Source organism: Triticum dicoccoides, chromosome 2B (genome assembly GCF_002162155.2).
Source record: "Triticum dicoccoides isolate Atlit2015 ecotype Zavitan chromosome 2B, WEW_v2.0, whole genome shotgun sequence".
Classification (NCBI taxonomy): Eukaryota; Viridiplantae; Streptophyta; class Magnoliopsida; order Poales; family Poaceae; genus Triticum; species Triticum dicoccoides.
The window spans coordinates 733,457,191-733,478,263 of record NC_041383.1 but is presented as its reverse complement, the minus strand read 5'-3'; the positions used below and the strand labels follow the sequence as shown (position 1 = coordinate 733,478,263).

Here is a 21,073-nt window from a genome sequence, read left to right as displayed (position 1 = left end):
TACTGTATCCGGGAGTTACACGATCTCATGGTCTAAGGAAAAGATACTTGACATTGGAAAAGCTCTAGCAAACGAACTACACGATCTTGTGCTATGCTTAGGATTGGGTCTTGTCCATCACATCATTCTCCTAATTATGTGATATCGTTATCAATGACATCCAATGTCCATAGTCAGGAAACCATGACTTATCTGTTGTTTAGCGAGCCAGTCAACTAGAGGCTCACTAGGGACATGTTGTGGTCTATGTATTCACATGTGTATTATGATTTCCGGATAATACAATTATAACATGAATAAAAGACAATTATCATGAACAAGGAAATATAATAATAATCCTTTTATTATTGCCTCTAGGGCATATTTCCAACAGTCTCCCACTTGCACTAGAGTCAATAATCTAGTTACATTGTGATGAATTGAACATCCATAGAGTTCTGGTGTTGATCATGTTTTGCTCGCGGAAGAGGTTTAGTCAACGGATCCGCGACATTCAGATCTGTATGTACTTTGCAAATATCTATGTCTCCATCTTGAACATTTTCACGGATGGAGTTGAAACGACGCTTGATGTGCCTCATCTTCTTGTGAAACTTGGGCTCCTTGGCAAGGGCAATAGCTCTAGTGTTGTCACAGAAGAGAGTGGTCGGCCCCGACGCATTGGGTATGACTCCTAGGTCGGTGATGAACTCCTTCATCCATATTGCTTCATGCACTGCCTCCAAGGCTGCCATGTACTCCGCTTCACATGTAGATCCCGCCACGATGCTCTGCTTGCAACTGCACCAGCTTACTGCTCCACGATTCAACATATACACGTATCCGGTTTGTGACTTAAGAGTCATCCAGATCTGTGTTGAAGCTAGCATCGACGTAACCCTTTACGACGAGCTCTTCGTCACCTCCATAGACGAGAAACATGTCCTTTGTCCTTTTCAGGTACTTCAGGATATTCTTGACCGCTGTCCAGTGTTCTTTACCGGGATTACTTTGGTACCTTCCTACCAAACTTACGGCAAGGTTTACATCAGGTCTGGTACACAGCATGGCATACATAATAGATCCTATGGCTGAGGCATAGGGGATGACACTCATCTCTTCTTTATCTTCTGCCGTGGTCGGGCATTGAGCCGAGCTCAATCTCACACCTTGCAATATAGGCAAGAACCCTTTCTTGGACTGATCCATATTGAACTTCTTCAATATCTTATCAAGGTATGTGCTTTGTGAAAGACCTATGAGGCGTCTCGATCTATCCCTATAGATCTTGATGCCTAATATGTAAGCAGCTTCTCCAAGGTCCTTCATTGAAAAACACTTATTCAAGTAGGCCTTAATGTTGTCCAATAGTTCTATATCATTTCCCATCAAAAGTATGTCATCTACATATAATATGAGAAATGCTACAGAGCTCCCACTCACTTTCTTGTAAACGCAGGCTTCTCCATAAGTCTGCATAAACCCAAATGCTTTGATCATCTCATCAAAGCAAATGTTCCAACTCCGAGATGCTTGCACCAGCCCATAAATGGATCGCTGGAGCTTGCACACCTTGTTAGCATTCATAGGATCGACAAAACCTTCCGGCTGCATCATATACAGTTCTTCCTTAAGATGTCCATTAAGGAATGCCGTTTTGACGTCCATCTGCCATATCTCATAATCATAGTATGCGGCAATTGCTAACATGATTCGGACGGACTTTAGCTTCACTACGGGAAAGAATGTCTCATCGTAGTCAACCCCTTGAACTTGTCGATAACCCTTAGTGACAAGTCGAGCTTTATAGATGGTAACATTACCATCCGCGTCCGTCTTCTTCTTAAAGATCCATTTGTTTTCTATCGCTCGCCGATCATTGGGCAAGTCTGTCAAAGTCCATACTTCGTTTTCATACATGGATCCTATCTCGGATTGCATGGCTTCAAGCCATTTGTTAGAATCTGGGCCCGCCATTGCTTCTTCATAGTTCGAAGGTTCACTGTTGTCTAACAACATGATTTCCAGGACAGGGTTGCCATACCACTCTAGTGTGGAACGTGTCCTTGTGGACCTATGAAGTTCAGTAGCAACTTGATCTGAAGTACCTTGATCATCATCATTAATTTCCTCTCTAGTCGGTGTAGGCACCACAGGAACATTTTCCTGAGTTGCACTACTTTCTGGTTCAAGAGGTAGTACTTCATCGAGTTCCACTTTCCTCCCACTTACTTCTTTAGAGAGAAACTCTTTTTCCAGAAAGGATCCATTCTTGGCAACAAAGATCTTGCCTTCGGATCTAAGGTATAAGGTATACCCAATGGTTTCCTTAGGGTATCCAATGAAGACGCATTTTTCCGACTTCGGTTCGAGCTTTTCAGGTTGAAGTTTCTTGACATAAGCATCGCATCCCTAAACTTTTAGAAACGACAGCTTAGGTTTCTTCCCAAACCATAATTCATACGGTGTCGTCTCAACGGATTTAGACGGAGCCTATTTAAAGTGAATGTAGCTGTCTCTAGAGCTTATCCCCAAAATGATAGCGGTAAATCGGTAAGAGACATCATAGATCGTACCATATCCAATAGAGTGCGATTACGACATTCGGACACACCGTTACGCTGAGGTGTTCCAGGCGGCGTGAGCTGTGAAACGATTCCACATTTCCTTAAGTGCGTACCAAATTCATGACTTAAATATTCTCCTCCACGATCTGATCGTAAGAATTTTATCTTTCGGTCACGTTGATTCTCTACCTCATTCTGAAATTCCTTAAACTTTTCAAAGGTCTCAGACTTGTGTTTCATCAAGTAGACATATCCATATCTACTCAAGTCATCAGTGAGTGTGATAACATAACGATATCCTCCGCGAGCCTCAACGCTCATTGGACCGCACACATCGGTATGTATGATTTCCAATAAGTTGGTTGCTCGCTCCATTGTTCCGGAGAACGGAGTCTTGGTCATTTTGCCCATGAGGCATGGTTCACATGTGTCAAATGATTCATAATCGAGAGACTCTAAAAGTCCATCAGCATGGAGCTTCTTCATGCGCTTGACACCAATGTGACCAAGGCGGCAGTGCCACAAGTATGTGGGACTATCGTTATCACATTTACATCTTTTGGTATTCACACTATGAATATGTGTAACATTACGTTCGAGATTCATTAAGAATAAACCATTGACCATCGGGGCATGACCATAAAACATATCTCTCATATAAATAGAACAACCATTATTCTCGGATTTAAATGAGTAGCCATCTCGTATTAAACGAGATCCAGATACAATGTTCATGCTCAAACTTGGCACTAAATAACAATTATTGAGGTTTAAAACTAATCCCGTAGGTAAATGCAGAGGTAGTGTGCCGACGGCGATCATATCGACCTTGGAACCATTCCCGACGCGCATCGTCACCTCATCCTTCGCCAGTCTCTGCTTATTCCGTAGCTCCTGCTTTGAGTTACAAATATGAGCAACGACACCGGTATCAAATACCCAGGAGCTACTACGATCACTCGTAAGGTACACATCAATTACATGTATACCACATATACCTTTAGTGTTGCCGGCCTTCTTGTCCGCTAAGTATTTGGGGCAGTTCTGCTTCCAGTGACCCTTCCCTTTGCAATAAAAGCACTCGGTTTCAGGCTTGGGTCCACTCTTTGACTTCTTCCCGGCAACTGGCTTACCGGGCGCGGCAACATCCTTGCCGTCCTTCTTGAAGTTCTTCTTACCCTTGCCTTTCTTGAACTTGGTGGTTTTATTGACCATCAACACTTGATGTTCCTTTCTGATTTCTACCTCTGCTGACTTCAGCATTGAAAATACTTCAGGAATAGTTTTCACCATCCCCTGCATATTGTAGTTCATCACAAAGCTCTTATAGCTCGGTGGGAGCGACTGAAGGATTCTGTCAATGACCGCCTCGTCCGGGAGGTTAATGTCCAGCTGGGACACGCGGTTGTGCAACCCAGACATTTTGAGTATGTGCTCACTGACAGAACTATTTTCCTCCATCTTACAACTATAGAACTTGTCGGAGACTTCATATCTCTCGACCCGGGCGTGAGCTTGGAAAACCATTTTCAGCTCCTCGAACATCTCATATGCTCCGTGTTGCTCAAAACGCTTTTGGAGCCCCGGTTCTAAGCTATAAAGCATGCCGCACTGAACAAGGGAGTAATCATCAGCAGTGTCTGCCAAATGTTCAAATCGTCTTGCAGTGCTGGGAGAGCAGGTGGGTCACCTAGCGGTGCTTCTAGGACATATGCTTTCTTGGCAGCTATGAGGATGATCCTCAGGTTCCGGACCCAGTCCGTATAGTTGCTGCCATCATCTTTCAGCTTGGTTTTCTCTAGGAACGTGTTGAAGTTCATGTTGACATGAGTGTTGGCCATTTGATCTACAAGACATTTTTTGCAAAGATTTTAGACTAAGTTCATAATAATTAAGTTCATCTAATCAAATTATTTAATGAACTCCCACTCAGATTAGACATCCCTCTAGTCATCTAAGTGTTACATGATCTGAGTCGACTAGGCCGTGTCCGATCATCACGTGAGACGGACTAGTCATCATCGGTGAACATTTCCATGTTGATCGTATCTTTCATACGACTCAGGTTCGACCTTTCGGTCTCTTGTGTTCCGAGGCCATGTCTGTACATGCTAGGCTCGTCAAGTTAACCTAAGTGTTTTGCATGTGTAAATCTGTCTTACACCCGTTGTATGTGAATGTTAGAATCTATCACACCCGATCATCACGTGGTGCTTTGAAACAACGAACTGTCGCAACAGCGCACAGTTAGGGGGAACACTTTCTTGAAATTATTATGAGGGATCATCTTATTTACTACCGTCGTTCTAAGTAAACAAGATGCAAAAACATGATAAACATCACATGCAATCAAAATAGTAGTGACATGATATGGCCAATATCATATAGCTCCTTTGATCTCCATCTTCGGGGCTCCATGATCATCTTCGTCACCGGCATGACACCATGATCTCCATCATCATTATCTCCATCATCGTGTCTCCATGAAGTTGCTCGCCAACTATTACTTCTACTACTATAGCTAACGGTTTAGCAATAAAGTAAAGTAATTACATGGCGTTAAATCATTGACACGCAGGTCATACAATAATTAAGACAACTCCTATGGCTCCTGCCGGTTGTCATACTCATCGACATGCAAGTCGTGATTCCTATTACAAGAACATGATCTCATACATCACAATATCTCATTCATCATTCATCACAACTTTTGGCCATATCACATCACAAAGCAATTGCTGCAAAAACAAGTTAGACGTCCTCTAATTGTTGTTGCATCTTTTACGTGGCTGCAATAGGGTTCTAGCAAGAACGTTTTCTTACCTACGAAAAAGCCACAACGTGATTTGTCAACTTCTATTTACCCTTCATAAGGACCCTTTTCATCGAATCCGCTCCAACTAAAGTGGGAGAGACAGACACCCGCTAGCCACCTTATGCAACTAGTGCATGTCAGTTGGTGGAACCTGTCTCACGTAAGCGTACGTGTAAGGTCGGTCCGGGCCGCTTCATCCCACAATACCGCTGAAGCAAAATAAGACTAGTAGTGGCAAGAAAGTTGACAACATCTACTCCCACAACAGATTTGTGTTCTACTCGTGCAAAGAGAACTACGCATAGACCTAGCTCATGATGCCACTGTTGGGGAACGTTACATAAAATATAAAAATTCCTGCGTTCACCAAGATCAATCTATGAGTTCATCTAGCAACGAGAGAGGGGAGTGCATCTACATACCCTTGTAGATCGTGAGCGGAAGCGTTCAAGAGAACGAGGTTGAGGGAGTCGTACTCGTCGTGATCCAAATCACCGGAGATCCTAGCGCCGAATGGACGGCACCTCCGCGTTCAACACACGTACGGTCAGCGTGACATCTCCTCCTTCTTGATCCAGCAAGGGGGGAGGAGAGGTTGATGAAGATCCAGCAGCACGACGGCGTGGTGGTGGATGCAGCAGGGATTCCGGCAGGGCTTCGCCAAGCGTCTGCGGGAGGGAGAGGTGTAGCAAGGGGGAAGGGAGGCGCCAAGAGCATGGGTGCGGCTGCCCTCCCTCCCCCCCCCCTCTTTATATAGGGACCCCTGGGGGGCGCCGGCCCTAGGAGATCCCATCTCCAAGGGGGGGGCGGTGGCCAAGGGGGGTGGCTTGCCCCCCAAGGCAAGTGGAGGCGCCCCCCACCCTAGGGTTTCCATCCCTAGGCGCAGGGGGGCCAAGGGGGGGTGCACCAGCCTACCAGGGGCTGGTTCCCCTCCCCACTTCAGCCCACGGGCCCCTCCGGGATAGGTGGCCCCACCCGGTGGACCCCCGGGACCCTTCCGGTGGTCCCGGTACAATACCGGTGACCCCCGAAACTTTCTCGATGGCCGAAACTCGACTTCACATATATAATTCTTTACCTCCAGACCATTCCAGAACTCCTCGTGACGTCCGAGATCTCATCTGGGACTCCGAACAACTTTCGTTTTGCTGCATACTAATATCTCTACAACCCTAGCGTCACCGAACCTTAAGTGTGTAGACCCTACGGGTTCAGGAGACACATAGACATGACCGAGACGGCTCTCCGGTCAATAAACAACAGCGGGATCTGGATACCCATGTTGGCTCCCACATGCTCCTCGATGATCTCATCGAATGAACCACGATGTCGAGGATTCAAGCAACCCCGTATACAATTCCCTTTCCCAATCGGTATGTTACTTGCCCGAGATTCGATCGTCGGTATCCTTGGGTCTTGTCCATCACATCATTCTCCTAATGATGTGATCTCGTTATCAATGACATCCAATGTCCATAGTCAGGAAACCATGACTTATCTGTTGATTAACGAGCCAGTCAACTAGAGGCTCACTAGGGACATGTTGTGGTCTATGTATTCACACATGTATTACGATTTCTGGATAATACAATTATAGCATGAATAAAAGACAATTATCATGAACAAGGAAATATAATAATAATCCTTTTATTATTGCCTCTAGGGCATATTTCCAACAAGCTGTTGGTCAACTGGGAGGAGAGTATCCTTATTGTTAAAATACCACTCCATGAAGATGCAATACTCTCCTAATTTGCATGGCAGGTTCATGTATATCTTAATGTGTTCTAAGTGGCTCTTTGAAGCAGAGATGTTGTCCTGCAGAACATCTTTTGAAGAACGCACCTATATGAGTCTGATTGTTAAACGTCGCAATCTATGAGAGTAGGGTTCTTTCTAGTAAACTCATGAAAGGTCTTGGAGTATGACGCATAAGCTCCACCCGCGGGGAAGACCCACAGTAGCCACGTATCGGTCAAGGCTTTATGTGAAGCTAGATTCGCAGAAAACTTGCAGTTCAAGGCCCAGTCCACTGTTCAAGTTGCTTACTAGTGTAGCATAGAGTTCTAGGTGGAAGTTCAACTTAACAGTCTCCACTGCAGTACCGGTATATAAAACAGTGTTTTGGAACCAAAGGCAAATTTTGTGTGCCTCTGGGATCTGGTGGGGGATTGCTGGAATTTAGTCTATTTTGGGACAGCCCAATAACTATTTCAGAAATTCCTAAATAAATCCTAGAGGCCCACTTAGCCCATTTGTGCAAGGCAAGGGATACTACTAATGTTTAATCCCACATTGCTAGTTGAGTGGGAGTTGGACCTCCTTATAAGGGAGGCTTTTTCCCCACTTGTATGAGCATGAGAACAAGAGGGACATCCACGCGCGCTCCTCCTCCTCCTCCGCCCGCCTCGCCACGCCTCGTCACGACGCGACACGGGTTGCGGGAATGAGCCGAGCCAATGTCTAAATTTTTGCCACGCACTACGGGTATACGAAAGGTCACTCGAAAGCTGAAACATTTTTTCTGTAGTGGACACTGAATCCGAACGGCGCACCTCTTCGGCTGCTGCCTGTTCGTTTCGTCTCCCGCGTTCCCTTCAGCTCCCGGCGCAGCCTCTCGCCTCCTTCTCTTGCACCTATAAAAGGGAGGTCGCTCCTCTCAGAGAGACGCACCAGAATCTCTTCCTCCTCTCGCCACAAGTTCCTGAGCACTGCGCTGCTGTTACGTTCTTCCTCATCCCGGCTTGCGGCGTGCACCGTAGGTCAGGACAGTAGGCCTCCGGAACCACACCTTTTGAGTCTTGTACGAGAGAAAGGTGATAAGGTTTTTGGGGAGCGCTCTGCGCGACTACTGACTTCTTCGTCACGGACGCCCCAGACTCCGACGACTACTTCCCCTACGACAACTACTTCCCCGACGTCGACAACCTCCTCGACGACATGGAGGACATCGACCCCAAGTCCAGTGCCTCTGCTCCGGCTGCTGTCCAGTACGTGTTCTTATCTTTCTTGTTAGAAGTCCTGCAACAGTTCCTTCTTCTAGTGTTTGCCCTACACATGTTAGGCTCTACTTTATATATGCATCTTGATCTACTGTCTGTTCTAGAGATGATCGGTTCTAGCTTATATATGCAGATATTATTTACCTTCTCTTTTTCAAATCGCATGGCTTGTTTTATCACTGCTATACTAGTCATGCTTTATCTAGTATTTCTGTTAATAAAATTATTCGGTAAATTGCTCATATTTCCAACAGTCATGCATCCCATGAATTCGTATACATGATTATCGAAACCTCAACTTCGCAAAAGAAAAAATAAACTCGTATATGGAAGCAACGAGAATGGAGGAAGTTTGTTTGGGAAACTGGCAGGAATAGTGGGCGTACGTGATTTTAGGGACCTCAAACATGGAAGGAAACGTGAATAAAGGAAATTTGTCTCGACAACTGCCAAGAGGGTGCGGGCGCTGTTTCAGGATGCATCCAACGCCCACCTGGTCTGACGGGAAGCTATGCATCAATAGTCTGATGCCCAGTGGTTCCCTTATTATTAATCACTTTCTTTGTTGAAATTGGGTCAATACTGCTACTAATCACCATCACCATGGGAAGCCGCCTTTGACTGGTTCTATGGATAGGGATTGGACTGAAGAAAGAGGAACACTGTTTTGTTTAGATGTAGTAATAATAAAGAAAAAACACGTTGATATTATATAGCTTTTCTTTTCTTTTTTTGCGGGAGTTGATATTATAGCTTGTCGGTGGTAGATACTCCCTCCGTCGGGAAATACTTGTCGGAGAAATGTATAAAAATGGATGTATCTCCAGACGGAGGGAGTACTTGGTTCGCCTATATAAATGAAGCGTGTATGGCTCTAAGCAGCTAGTAAAGAACTTCTATAGGCCTATCGCCGCTCTCCAACAGAAGTACGCAGGCTCTCTCCACGAGGCGGTGCAAAAGCATGGTAAGTTACATCTACTATTTGCTGAAGCATATAAAGTTGGCTTTTCTGGGTGGAGTTTCAGTGTTTCTATCTCTTGCAGACTTGCTGCATACTGTATAACTTCAGATCACTCTCTTCATTTTCCAAATGTCCAATAAGTGGTGGGCAATGGCCAACAAGAACTTGAAGGGCACAAATGTCTAGCTTATCTTTGAGTTCGTTTATAACTTCTTTTCTAGATCGAGAAAGCACGAGTTTCTGATCAGCATGAAACACGATTTTATGCGCATTAGCCTGTGTGTTTGGTGATGATTATATGTCACGCTGCTTGCTAGTTGATACAGACATGTTTTCCTGATAGATACATAAAAGAGCTTACCATACAAGTAGTATAAATAAGAGGTCAGCTCTTCGAAGAAAGTTTATGTCCTACACAATATCTGAATGGCAATTCAATTAGTAAAGTGCACAGTTATAGTAATATTCAACATTCAGTGTCTCTAGTTTTGACTTGTGCTTAATCTTGCTGATGGAACAGAGAACAAGTGTTGGCTCCTGATAGTGCAGGGCAGTCTTTCAGGTACTTCACTCACCAACAATTCCATTATATTTGCCAACACTTGTTGCCTATCTAATTTTTTGCCGGCTTGTATTATTTATGCATATAATGAAGCTCTAAATTCGACAAAGAAATCCAGCCATGATGGTTATTGCAGTTGGACAGTTTCTCTTGGCACTTGTGGCTTGCAGTACCCATGTCATCGTCTGCTCCTCACATGGAAATGCGACAGATCGGTTATCACTGCTTGAATTCAAGGAGGCAATCAGTCTTGATCCCCAGCAAGCTCTGATGTCCTGGAATGACAGCATGGACTTCTGTAACTGGGAAGGTGTCTCGTGTAGGCCTAAGAATCGACATCGCGTCATTTCCCTCGACCTCAGTGGTCGAGGCTTACAAGGGCGCATCTCTCTTTCACTCGGAAATCTTACATTTCTAAGAAATCTATCCCTACCAGGCAATCTGTTCATTGGACAAATCCCTGGGTCCCTTGGTCACCTGCAGCACCTCCAGAATCTCTACTTGAGTAATAACACACTCGAGGGTGAGATACCAGACTTCGCAAATTGTTCTAGTCTGCAGATGCTATGGCTGGATCGCAATCACCTAGTTGGACAAATCCCTACACATGCCAATTTTCCTCCTCACCTTCAAAGCCTGCTGATTTCATATAACAATCTTACCGGCAAAATTCCCGTTTCACTTTTTAACATCACAACACTGACTCGACTTGATATCTCGTCAAATCGGATCAGTGGCGAGATCCCAAGTGAAATCGGAAATATGCCCATGCTGCAGTTCTTTTTCGCCTGGGGAAATAAGCTATCAGGAAGGTTCCAACCAGCCATCCTCAATGTGTCTTCTCTTGTTGTACTAAGCCTTGCCTCCAACTATCTAAGTGGCCAGCTGCCATCCAACCTTGGTAGTTCATCACCCAATCTTCAAAAGTTTGGTTTATTTAACAACTTGTTTGATGGGCCTATCCCAAATTCGCTGGTGAATGCTTCTAAGCTATCCTTGGTTGATTTGTCGAGTAATAATTTCACTGGGGTGGTGCCTAGTTCTATTGGCAAACTTAAAGAGCTCTCCTGGTTGAATCTTGAATACAATCAGTTACAAGCACGTGACAAGCAAGACTGGGAGTTTATGAATAGTCTAAGCAATTGCACTGAGCTACAGAAATTGTCGCTGCGTGGGAATCGTCTTGAAGGACGGTTATCAGATACATTTGCCAACCTTTCTGGCAAACTCGAAATGTTCTTCTTCGGAAGGAACAGACTATCAGGGGGTTTCCCTGCCGGTATAGCTAACCTTCACAGCCTGGAGTTTTTGGCATTGGATGAAAACCAGTTTACCGGTGTCATTCCGGGATGGCTAGGAACTCTAGAGAGCTTGCGGGCTATCGTATTAAGGAACAACGCTTTTACAGGATATATTCCATCTTCCCTCTCTAATTTATCTCTACTGGGGGAACTCGTTTTGGATTCTAACCAGTTGTATGGGCATATACCCCCGAGTTTGGGAGACCTCAAAACCCTTGAAGCATTGAAGGTTTCCAATAACATTCTTGATGGTAGCATTCCAAAGGAGATATTCAGCATTCCTACAATTAGAGAAATTGCGCTATCTTCAAATAGCCTAGGCGGACCACTTCCCACCGAAGTAGGCCGTGCCAAGCAACTACAGTACTTGTATCTTTCATCTAATAACCTGTCCAGTGCCATCCCTGACACACTGAGTAACTGTGACAGTATGGAATACATTGAGTTGGATCAGAATTTTCTTAGTGGAAGCATTCCAGCGTCACTAGGCAGCATCAGAAACTTGAAAGTACTCAATGTGTCTCACAACCGCTTATCAGCATCCATACCGAAGTCTATTGGCAGCCTGATGTATCTTGAACAACTAGATTTTGTCATTCAACCGTCTCGAAGGCGAAGTCCCAGAAATTGGCATATTCAAGAATGTGACTGCTTTATGGGTAGATGGGAACAAGGGGCTTTGCGGTGGTGCAGCGAAGCTACACCTACTGGCCTGCCCTGTCATACCTTCAAATTCAACTAAGCACGTGACATCAACAGTGCTCAAAGTAGTGATCCCATTAGCCAGCATGGTGTCACTTGCTGTGGTCATATCTGTCTTGCTATTCTGGAGGAGAAAACGGAAGAATATTTACATGTCTCTCCCTTCTTTTGGTCGAAAGTTTCCCAGGGTTTCTTGCCACGATCTTGACAGAGCAACTGATGGCTTCTCCACATCCAACTTGATTGGCAGAGGAGGATACAGTTCTGTGTACAAAGGTAGACTGTTGCAAGATGGAACTATTGTTGCTGTTAAAGTTTTCACCCTAGAGACAAGAGGAGCACAAAAGAGCTTCATTGCGGAATGCAATGCTTTGAGAAATGTGCGGCACCGGAATCTAGTTCCTATCCTAACTGCTTGCTCGAGTATCGATTCTAAAGGGAATGATTTCAAAGCCCTAGTATATGAATTCATGCCAAAGGGTGACTTGCACGCACTACTGTACTCAGCTTTGGGTGATGAAAACACTTCAAATTCAGAGCGCATTACACTAGCTCAAAGGCTGAGCATTGTGGTGGATGTAGCAGATGCACTGGAGTACCTCCACCATGACACCCAAGGAGTTATTGTTCATTGTGATTTGAAGCCTAGCAACATTCTTTTGGATGATAATATGACAGCTCATGTTGGAGATTTTGGCCTTGCGAGATTCAAAGCTGGTCCGACAGAGTCATATTTCGGTGACTCAAACTCTGCTTCTTCGACTGTAATAAAAGGAACGATCGGATATGTCGCTCCAGGTGATGTCTGTTGTTCGTTTTCATGTTGTGCCATATATGGTACAGCATAACTTGAAAATGACTCCTTATTTGTGATGCTTATGTTAATATTTTGACTAAACTATCGTCGTACGTGTTGTTACAGAGTGGGCAACTGGTCGTGAAGTTTCAGTTGCTGGGGACGTTTATAGCTATGGGATTATTCTGTTCGAAACATTTTTGAGGAAGAGACCGACAGAAGATATGTTCAAGGATGGACTGAGCATCACAAACTTTGTTCGGATGAATTTTCCTGCTGGGATATCACAGATTGTTGACTCTGACTTGCTACAAGATCGTCCAGTAGCCACGAAGGAAAAAGATTTGGACTGTTTAGTCTCGGTGCTAAACGTTGGACTTTGCTGCACCAAGTTGTCCCCGAGTGAGCGCCCCAACATGCATGAAGTGGCTGCAAGCCTTCACGGAGTTAAGGAGGCATATCTTGGAGGGAGATAAGGTAAACACGTACTTAGTCTTTGGTGCCTTAGGTGTTGCGCATAATTTACAGAAGGTTTATCACTAAATGGATGTGCCTTTTCTTTGTAAATAAGACCACTACTCTTGTCACTGTCGTAACCGTTCACTAGGCGAACTAACCTGATACTACATTGTTTTAAAATATAACTAACTTGATGCTCGTAGTCCTGCAGATTACCTCCAAAACCCGACCACAGGAGGTGCCTGCTGCGAACGACGAGTTGTGGCGTGGTCAGGGTGTTCTCCTACAACAAGTTGTTTTTGCTGGAGTACTGTTGTGCAATGGCGCTCTGTTTCTGATGTTGCTCAAAGCAGAGCACCCCCACCCCTCCCACCCATGGATCGTCATTCATGTTGTTTGGGTGATGCCTCTGGTTTGGGATAATTTCTTGTTGCATGTATTTTAAGGAATTAAGTAGCTGCTTTTGTTGGCGTCAGTGCAATATGATGTGGTGGTCTGGACTCTTTTGGTGTAGAAGTGGCAACTATTTCTTACAGCTAGAGCCTACATCCTATATATATATTCTGAATCTATGTATAGGTACATGTAAGTTGAAGTTTTTAGAAAGATCTCCTCGCTATATACACGGAATTTGGTTGGAAAACAGTGAACTATCCAAATTTCCTGTCTGGAACCCTATGTTGATGCAAGGGGGGTTAAACGGATGGGGAAGAGGGGCAGCGCGGATGGGTGTGGGCATGTGGCAAACGGAAAGCACACACCCTTGGGTGAGGGGGAAGGGGAGCGGCAAAAGTTGCCTTTTGGAACAGGGCTGGGGATGGCATAGCAAACTCTATCCTAAGTCCTCGACACCTATCATTGTGATCCAGCGACTCGTAAACATGCTGCCAGTTTGGATGCCTGGAGCATGCTACAGCTGCGTTCCGGTTGAAAACATGGAAGTGAAAACAAAAGATTCTAAACATTACAATGGAAGTATCCAACATCGAGCTGACCAGGTTCAGTGCTTAAAAGCTTCACAGCACACGCAGATGCATAATTCATCTTTGAAAGCTAGAAATTTCTCATAATTGTCACTAGGCTATTTCTACGAGCAAACAGCAGAATGCATTCACCTCACGCCAATACTTTCATCTTAATCCAGCCAACTTGGCACCAGGAAACCCAGGATATCAGAGGCCTTCACACTGGAGTCATAACCTGAAACCCAGGATATTAGAGGCCTTCACATTGGAGTCATAACCTGCTGCTGGCTTCCCTCAATAATAACCAGTGATTCCCCAAGCAGCCTTTGTGCCTCCTCTCTCCTCCTGAAATTAATAGAAAGAAAATACTTAATAAGGCTGTTAAAATAGCCTAGTTACAATAGTATCAGGTGAATTAATGCCATAATTATCATCACTCATTAAAAGAACATTACAGGTTAGAAGATCCAAACAAACACACATGTACCATACCATACAGTGCCTGCTCACAAATACTGTATAAGAGTGGCAAACCAATGCTGCATACAGCATGTGCTCTTTACAAATCAATCAAACATACTCACTCCGTCCGGAAATACTTGTCGGAGAAATGGATAAAAATGGGTGTATCTAGAACTAAAATACATCTAGGTACACTCATTTCTCCGACAAGTATTTTTGGAAGGAGGGAGTACTTGATTTGATATCAACAACATCATCAGTTACCAAGTTTTGAACTATATTAAATAGTTCAAACTGCAGCAGCAAGTTATAGCTGGGAGCAACTTTTGGTCTCCCAAACTGCAGCAGCTAGCTATAACCTGAGCTTTCTCTACCTCAGACATGCAATTAGTGTATGAGCGACACAAAAAACGAATATCATAAAAACCACAAGGGCCTTCCTGGTTAAGTATTTTGTGCTTCTAATACATGGATGGATGATAGAATAACATGATGATTGGAGACTAGCATGATTATTAACACAATACATCTCCCTTGACTTAATTACAAGTGTACAAATATATGATGGTTGTTTCAGTGTACAGTACAGTATTTCTAGGGACCAGGTAATCTAATAAAGCTAATGATAATACATTTGTATTCTGTAAAGAGGTACTGACGCAGAGCTAGATGTGCATCCTTGACTATGAATCATGTCGAATGGAAGATCAACGGTATGCTGATTTACCGGCCAAGTCAAGCTGAAGAAAGTTTAGTTACTCACTGTTTTATATCCTCAATTGCTTGCTTACGGCGCTGTATTTGGCTCTCAAGGAGGTGAATCAATGTCGCTCTTGCCTAAATAAAATCAAAATTAAAATGAGTTATGGTAGTGAATTGCGGAAATAAATTCACCACGTGAAATATAAACTGTAGCTCATACCTGGTGTGGTCGTAGGGAATTAAGAAGATGGTGCAAGTTCTTGAAAATAAGTGAAATGTCTTCAACCCTGCGGGCATACTGAGATGGCCTCTCCACTAAAATATCCGCTAGCTCCAAGATATGGAGTTGAAGCTCTCTGTTGAGTGTCCTTAGCTCCTTCTTGAAGTCTGAAGGTTAAGCAGTTTTTAGCAAACATCGGGCCCACAAGTAACAGAAACAGCTACTCTGCATTCGAGGTACTAACAATAAACAATAACTTCAGCTAATCAAAATTGCAAGTGAATTTTCGACGGCATCCCTAATCATTTAACAGATCACAAAGTAACCATTTGCGGTACATTGTACATCAGTAGATAACCAAATACACGCTGAGAAGAATGAGACACACCGATATCTGGGCCCTTGGGATAAAGCTGGCGAACACCTTGATCCTCCAGACTTGGCAGCACCACATCTGTCTGGAGATCAGATAGGCAAAGCCACAGTCAGTTCGACACAAGCAATGGCACACAACGGAGACGAACGAGATAAGCAGCATACTGTGTAGGTGGCGCCGAAGAGCTGGTACGACCCCTCGATCGGCGGTGGAGGCTCCGGCGCAGACGAGGGGTCCTGCTCGAAGTCCTTGTACAGCCGGTAGAACGGAGGAGGCGGAGGGTACGCCGACGACGTCGCCATTGCCATCTCGCCTTACTCTTCTGCGCCCAATAAATCGAGACGGAAACCGAGAGGAACTAGGGTTACATTTGAATCGGAGAAATTGAGTGAGATGGCAGGGCTGGGAACGGGGGGAAGAGGCGCAGTAGGCATGAGAACTTGCAAGCCATACAGACTCGTACCTCGAGGGACGACCACGGGGACGCACGGCCGCCGGCGAGGCCGGTCGGCGGGCGGAGGCGAGCGGGCGGAGACGGAAGACGAGACGAGGCCGATGCGGGAGGCGACTGACCTTGGTTGGGACGGTGGTGTTGGGCCAGGATCCACAAGGTTCGATCTGAACCGTCCACGAGCGATCGGGCGGCGCAGGAGAGGCCGGTGGGGTCTTCAGCCTCACCCCCTCGACAGAACCTACTAATTTTAAAAGAGCCCCTCGCCTTCCGCCTCCGCCAGAAAGGAAGAAAAAGAGGGGAAGCAAAGCACAAACGCGGCCGTCGCAGCAGCAGCAGAGAGGAGCAGCAGACACCCAACCGCAGCCGTACGCCGCAGATCCGCCGCCGCGCACGCTAGGGTTTCGCGCCGAGGAGAGAGGGGGGCGATGGACGTGGTGAAGGCGGCGCAGCTCTCGGGGCGGACGCTGGAGAAGGTGGTGGTCCATCCGCTGGTGCTGCTCAGCATCGTCGACCACTACAACCGCGTCGCCCGCGACACCAGGAAGCGCGTCGTCGGCGTGCTCCTCGGCACCTCCTCCCGCGGCGTCGTCGACGTCACCAACTCCTACGCCGGTAAGCGAACGAGCGAACCCCCGCCCGTCCGTCTCTGCCCTTCTAGGGTTTGCGCCGTCCGGGTCCGCCCCGCCTGTTTCCGGGGGATCTGCGCCTCTGGCGGGGCCTAGGGTTCGCGGAACCCGCCCTGGCCGTAGCTGCTGTTAGATCCGCTGGCGTGAAACCCTTGCGTGATTAGATCTGTAGAGCTGTTTTACGGTGGCGGTTTGCTGAATTTGTGAATTGCGGCGGCGTGTGATCTTGCAGTGCCGTTTGAGGAGGATGACAAGGACCCGAGGATCTGGTTCCTCGACCATAATTACCACGAGTCTATGTTCTCCATGTTCAAGAGGATCAACGGTATGCTGTTTTAGAATTTTTAGATTAGATATGCTTGGACTTGCCATGTGTAGTTTTTTCTGTTGAATACTGATGAGCTGTTTCTGATGCAGCCAAGGAGCATGTTGTTGGCTGGTACAGCACTGGTCCAAAACTAAAGGAGAACGACTTGGATGTTCATGCATTGTTTACCAAGTATGATTCTGCTCTACAACCATTTATCCTTGCAGTAATTCAGAAGCTCTTCTCAGTTTGTACACAATTATTTGGTACAATTACTTGCAACTTATACATAAGGACCAATGTTGGAATGCAAGCGTGAACTCTTCAAGGAGGCTAGCTGTCTCTATGAAGTATTTACCATTCAGTCATAATCTAGTTTGGGTTCAGTTGCTGTTTGATTTTGTGCTTCTAGTTCCACATGTGGCTGGAGAAATATCGCCTGTGCACAAAACTTTGTTGTACTCCTCTGTAAAAAAGTATAAGAGCGTTTAGAGAAATATAAGAGCATTTAGCACAAAACTTTGTCGTACTTCTCTAAATGCTCTTATATTTATCTAAACTTCTTTACAGAGGGAGTACAAATAGTCGCAAAGCTCCCAAAATGCATAGCTAGTTTTTATTTTTCCTTCAGTTCTGCTACTGTCCAGAGCAATGGAAAAGTTCTGATGGCCTTATGTAGAGTGTGTTCTTTAGATGTCCTGATATATGGTGTTAGTTATGAAAGGATTGGCAATCTTAGGCATTACAGTAAACAGTCAGCCTGATGATATTTACGTTGGATTGGTCTGCTACTGTAATTCCTCTCCCTCCATCAGTAAAACAATCTAATGTTTAATGAACTTGTTTGCTTGAACCGACTCATGACTTTAGTGACATGGTTGCACCTTTATATGATACCGGAAGATAAAAGAACAGTGTTAAAATTACCGTACATACATACTTTGCGTTCTTTGGGGGGTGTTGATGGTGGTGACTGGGTTTAGTGATGGAAGTATCGCTTTTTCTATGGGTGATTATTGAATTCCCTTGTTAGGCGCTTACTCTTATGCAGTTAATTTTAATTCTTTTTCTTCACATTGTGCAGCTATGTTCCTAATCCTGTCCTGGTGATTATTGATGTTCAACCCAAGGAGTTGGGAATACCCACCAAAGCATATTATGCTGTAGAAGAGGTTAAAGAGGTGGGTGTATGGTCTAAGATGTTAGAGATTTGATATTTGCTTATTCGGCTTCACTAATATGATATGGTTTTCCTTCACAGAATGCTACTCAGAAAAGTCAGAAGGTGTTCGTCCACGTGCCATCAGAAATTGCGGCCCATGAAGTCGAGGAAATTGGTAAGAACTAGTCTGTTTGAAATTGCATGAGGAACGGGCATCATGTTTGGCACTTTCAAGTTATACATTCAATAGTTCAGTCACACTTTCTGATAGGCTAGGTCACTTTCTGCAAGAAATCAATGTTCAGTATATCTGTAACTGGTACCATATCGGTCGGGTGCTGAGTAGGGATAAATAGGCGAATTTTCCAGTTAATCGGCTATTTGGTGACCCACTGAGTAGCGATTAACTGACCGAGATGCCGATTAACTGGCTGATTTTTGGAACAATCCAAGAAATATAATTTTGTTTGAGAGGTTTTGGGTTCACTTCATAATTTTAGCTGATGTATGCTTTATGCTCTCTTCAGGAGTTGAGCACCTTCTGAGGGATGTGAAAGACACAACAATAAGCACACTTGCCACAGAGGTAATGTTTCATAAGAATTAAGATGGGTGGATACAGTTTGCAGCTTGTGCCCCTAATTTTCATTTGCCAATGTAGGTCAGCAGCAAGCTTGCAGCCCTGAAGGGACTCGATGCGAGGCTTACGGAGATCCGGGGTTATCTAGATCTTGTAATTGAAGGGAAGCTCCCACTGAACCACGAGATTCTGTACCACTTGCAGGTTTGGCTCTCGCTATTTGTTATATGTTATGTTAGCCACTTCTTTTGGGGAGTTGCATTCGATCTTTTCTTCTGTTTGTGTCTCAGTAATTTCTATTATACTTGATCCTCACCAGGAAGGTTCTGTTGCCCCCATGAACCTTAAATGTTTTAAATGTACACCTCTATTCTTAAAGGTTGTCTGGGATGAACTAGTTAATTGCTGTAGTCTCCGGAAGAAAATTGTGATGCTTTAGTACTCTCAGGAAGAAAAATGTGATGCTCGAGTACTCTCCGGAAGAAAAATTGTGATGCTTTTTAGCGATTGATGTTTTCCCTTAGGAATATGTGAAAGTTGTGCAACCAGTGAGTGGTTGAAAGATACGTACTCCTAGGCCCTTCTGGGCACCTTGTACAGGTGCTACTGCTATGGCTGCCAAGTAGGGAATTTTTTTTTATGTGGCAAGATAATTAAGAAGAGAGAAGAGTTTGGTTACCCCAGGAAGAAACGATGCTAGATGCGCATACCTAGGTGAAAACTCAATTTTCCACAAAAAAGACAAACTCGTCCACAACTAATTAAATGAAGCTTAGTAACAAGAAGCTAAGCACCCATGCAATGAGAGAGGCCTTAGTGCGTGTTTTATCACCAGCAGTTTCCGCCATAAGTTGAGGCAGATAGGATGCGAAGGGTGCTTTAGAGCCATCAATACATCACTTTGGTTTTGGGATATACTATATTTTGGGTGGTTAAATCATGCTTTATATATGTCTGTTTTTCTGTCCTCAGAACAGTAATTTGTTTGATCATATTGTAGCTTCACCACTTATTAGGTCCACAGTAGGATAAGAAAAACATGATAATTGATGATATATGCATGCCTTAACACACGAGATAATGCTTGATATTTTTAGCGATTATGAGTTGAGAACAATTCAAAATTCGTCCCAAGTTCTGTTACTGAAGCAGTTCTACATTTTCACTCATGGAAGTGTAATATACTTGTTCTGTTTTTTTTGCAGGATGTGTTTAATCTGCTCCCCAATCTCAACGTAAATGAGCTCATTAAAGCCTTTGCAGGTAATCAAGCATGTCGCCATCAGTTTACCATAACCGGCTTGTTTTCCCCTTTCATTTTCTGGGTTTGCTTATTGCAGCAACTTTATTATCTATCTTTTCATGCAGTGAAAACAAATGATATGATGCTGGTCATATACCTGTCTTCTCTTATCCGGAGTGTCATTGCTCTCCACAATTTGATCAACAACAAGGTAAGTTGTTTCTGTCCGCTAGTTTAAGCTGTTACCAATTCTTCCATCCTTAGCTATATTGGTGTCTTCATGTTGATCTTATGAAGTTATACCCTTCTTTCTGCAAATTTTGCGACAAGTATGTAATCTTTTATGTGATTCCTTGCAGATGCTAAACAAGGAACATGAGAAGGCCGAGGATTTGAAGCCAGCCGCCGTACCTACTGCAGCAGGGAGCTGAATGTCCTTGTTTGCCTCAAGATGGGGATAGCGATCTATGACCCAGCATTGGGGCAAAGAAACTGTGACATGTTAGCATTGTCTCATTTGTACCAAGTGTCTTGACCTTCAATTTACATTTTGATGTTTACTTCATGTACGATGAGGTCAACGACAAAACCTTACATTCTGTGAGCTCTAGGTCTTTTTGAGGTTTATAATCTAGATCTTATACTGTTTCATCTGCCGCGTCATGGTTTGTGATGCGGATTATCTTAGTAAATGTATGCTTCATTAGAAACATCACTGCCAGTTTACAATGTTGTCTACTTTGGTAGAGTCGTCAGGCTCAGAGGTTACACACTTTGGATAGATGGAACATTGAGTCGATTTCCTTGGTAAAATTTTGACATAGCTTGGTAC

At 44.5% G+C, this 21,073-nt stretch overlaps 2 protein-coding genes and 1 pseudogene across 3 annotated transcripts; 2 read left to right on the top strand and 1 right to left on the bottom strand.

Annotated features, from left to right (window-relative positions):
• The first annotated feature begins 10,006 nt into the window (after positions 1–10,006).
• LOC119361276 lies at positions 10,007–13,161 on the top strand (annotated as a pseudogene).
• Positions 13,162–14,086: 925 nt separating this feature from the next.
• On the bottom strand, positions 14,087–16,467 carry LOC119365949 (mediator of RNA polymerase II transcription subunit 7a-like). Of its 2 annotated transcripts, none has more exons than XM_037631598.1 (6): positions 16,333–16,467; positions 16,034–16,191; positions 15,882–15,951; positions 15,494–15,660; positions 15,335–15,408; positions 14,087–14,454 (listed from the first exon to the last, which is right to left on the bottom strand). In XM_037631598.1, the coding sequence occupies exons 2-6, from the start codon at positions 16,175–16,177 to the stop codon at positions 14,370–14,372; spliced, it is 540 nt and encodes a 179-aa protein (XP_037487495.1). In that variant the 5' UTR covers positions 16,178–16,191; positions 16,333–16,467; the 3' UTR covers positions 14,087–14,369. The 2 variants fall into 2 exon arrangements, with proteins under 2 accessions (XP_037487495.1, XP_037487496.1); XM_037631599.1 differs by having other exon boundaries at positions 16,034–16,227; positions 16,333–16,452.
• Positions 16,468–16,603: 136 nt separating this feature from the next.
• On the top strand, positions 16,604–20,962 carry LOC119365948 (26S proteasome non-ATPase regulatory subunit 7 homolog A). The gene is made up of 10 exons (XM_037631597.1): positions 16,604–16,935; positions 17,182–17,274; positions 17,367–17,448; positions 18,341–18,437; positions 18,518–18,593; positions 18,946–19,004; positions 19,080–19,202; positions 20,204–20,261; positions 20,367–20,452; positions 20,601–20,962. Exons 1-10 carry the CDS (start codon positions 16,749–16,751, stop codon positions 20,670–20,672), a joined length of 933 nt encoding a protein of 310 aa, XP_037487494.1. The 5' UTR covers positions 16,604–16,748; the 3' UTR covers positions 20,673–20,962.
• Positions 20,963–21,073: the final 111 nt, after the last annotated feature.

What these genes read in the sequence shown, in the direction of transcription:
- LOC119365949 (XM_037631598.1), bottom strand. Translation starts at nt 16,177, where the DNA reads ATGGCAATGGCGACGTCGTCGGCGTACCCTCCGCCTCCTCCGTTCTAC. An exon ending in ATTCCCTACGACCACACCAG is followed by an intron (nt 15,409 to 15,493) that starts GTATGAGCTACA and finishes GATTTTATTTAG; the next exon opens with GCAAGAGCGACATTGATTCA. An exon ending in GCAATTGAGGATATAAAACA is followed by an intron (nt 14,455 to 15,334) that starts GTGAGTAACTAA and finishes TATTAATTTCAG; the next exon opens with GAGGAGAGAGGAGGCACAAA.
- LOC119365948 (XM_037631597.1), top strand. Translation starts at nt 16,749, where the DNA reads ATGGACGTGGTGAAGGCGGCGCAGCTCTCGGGGCGGACGCTGGAGAAG. An exon ending in CCATGAAGTCGAGGAAATTG is followed by an intron (nt 18,594 to 18,945) that starts GTAAGAACTAGT and finishes TGCTCTCTTCAG; the next exon opens with GAGTTGAGCACCTTCTGAGG. An exon ending in GCTCATTAAAGCCTTTGCAG is followed by an intron (nt 20,262 to 20,366) that starts GTAATCAAGCAT and finishes CTTTTCATGCAG; the next exon opens with TGAAAACAAATGATATGATG.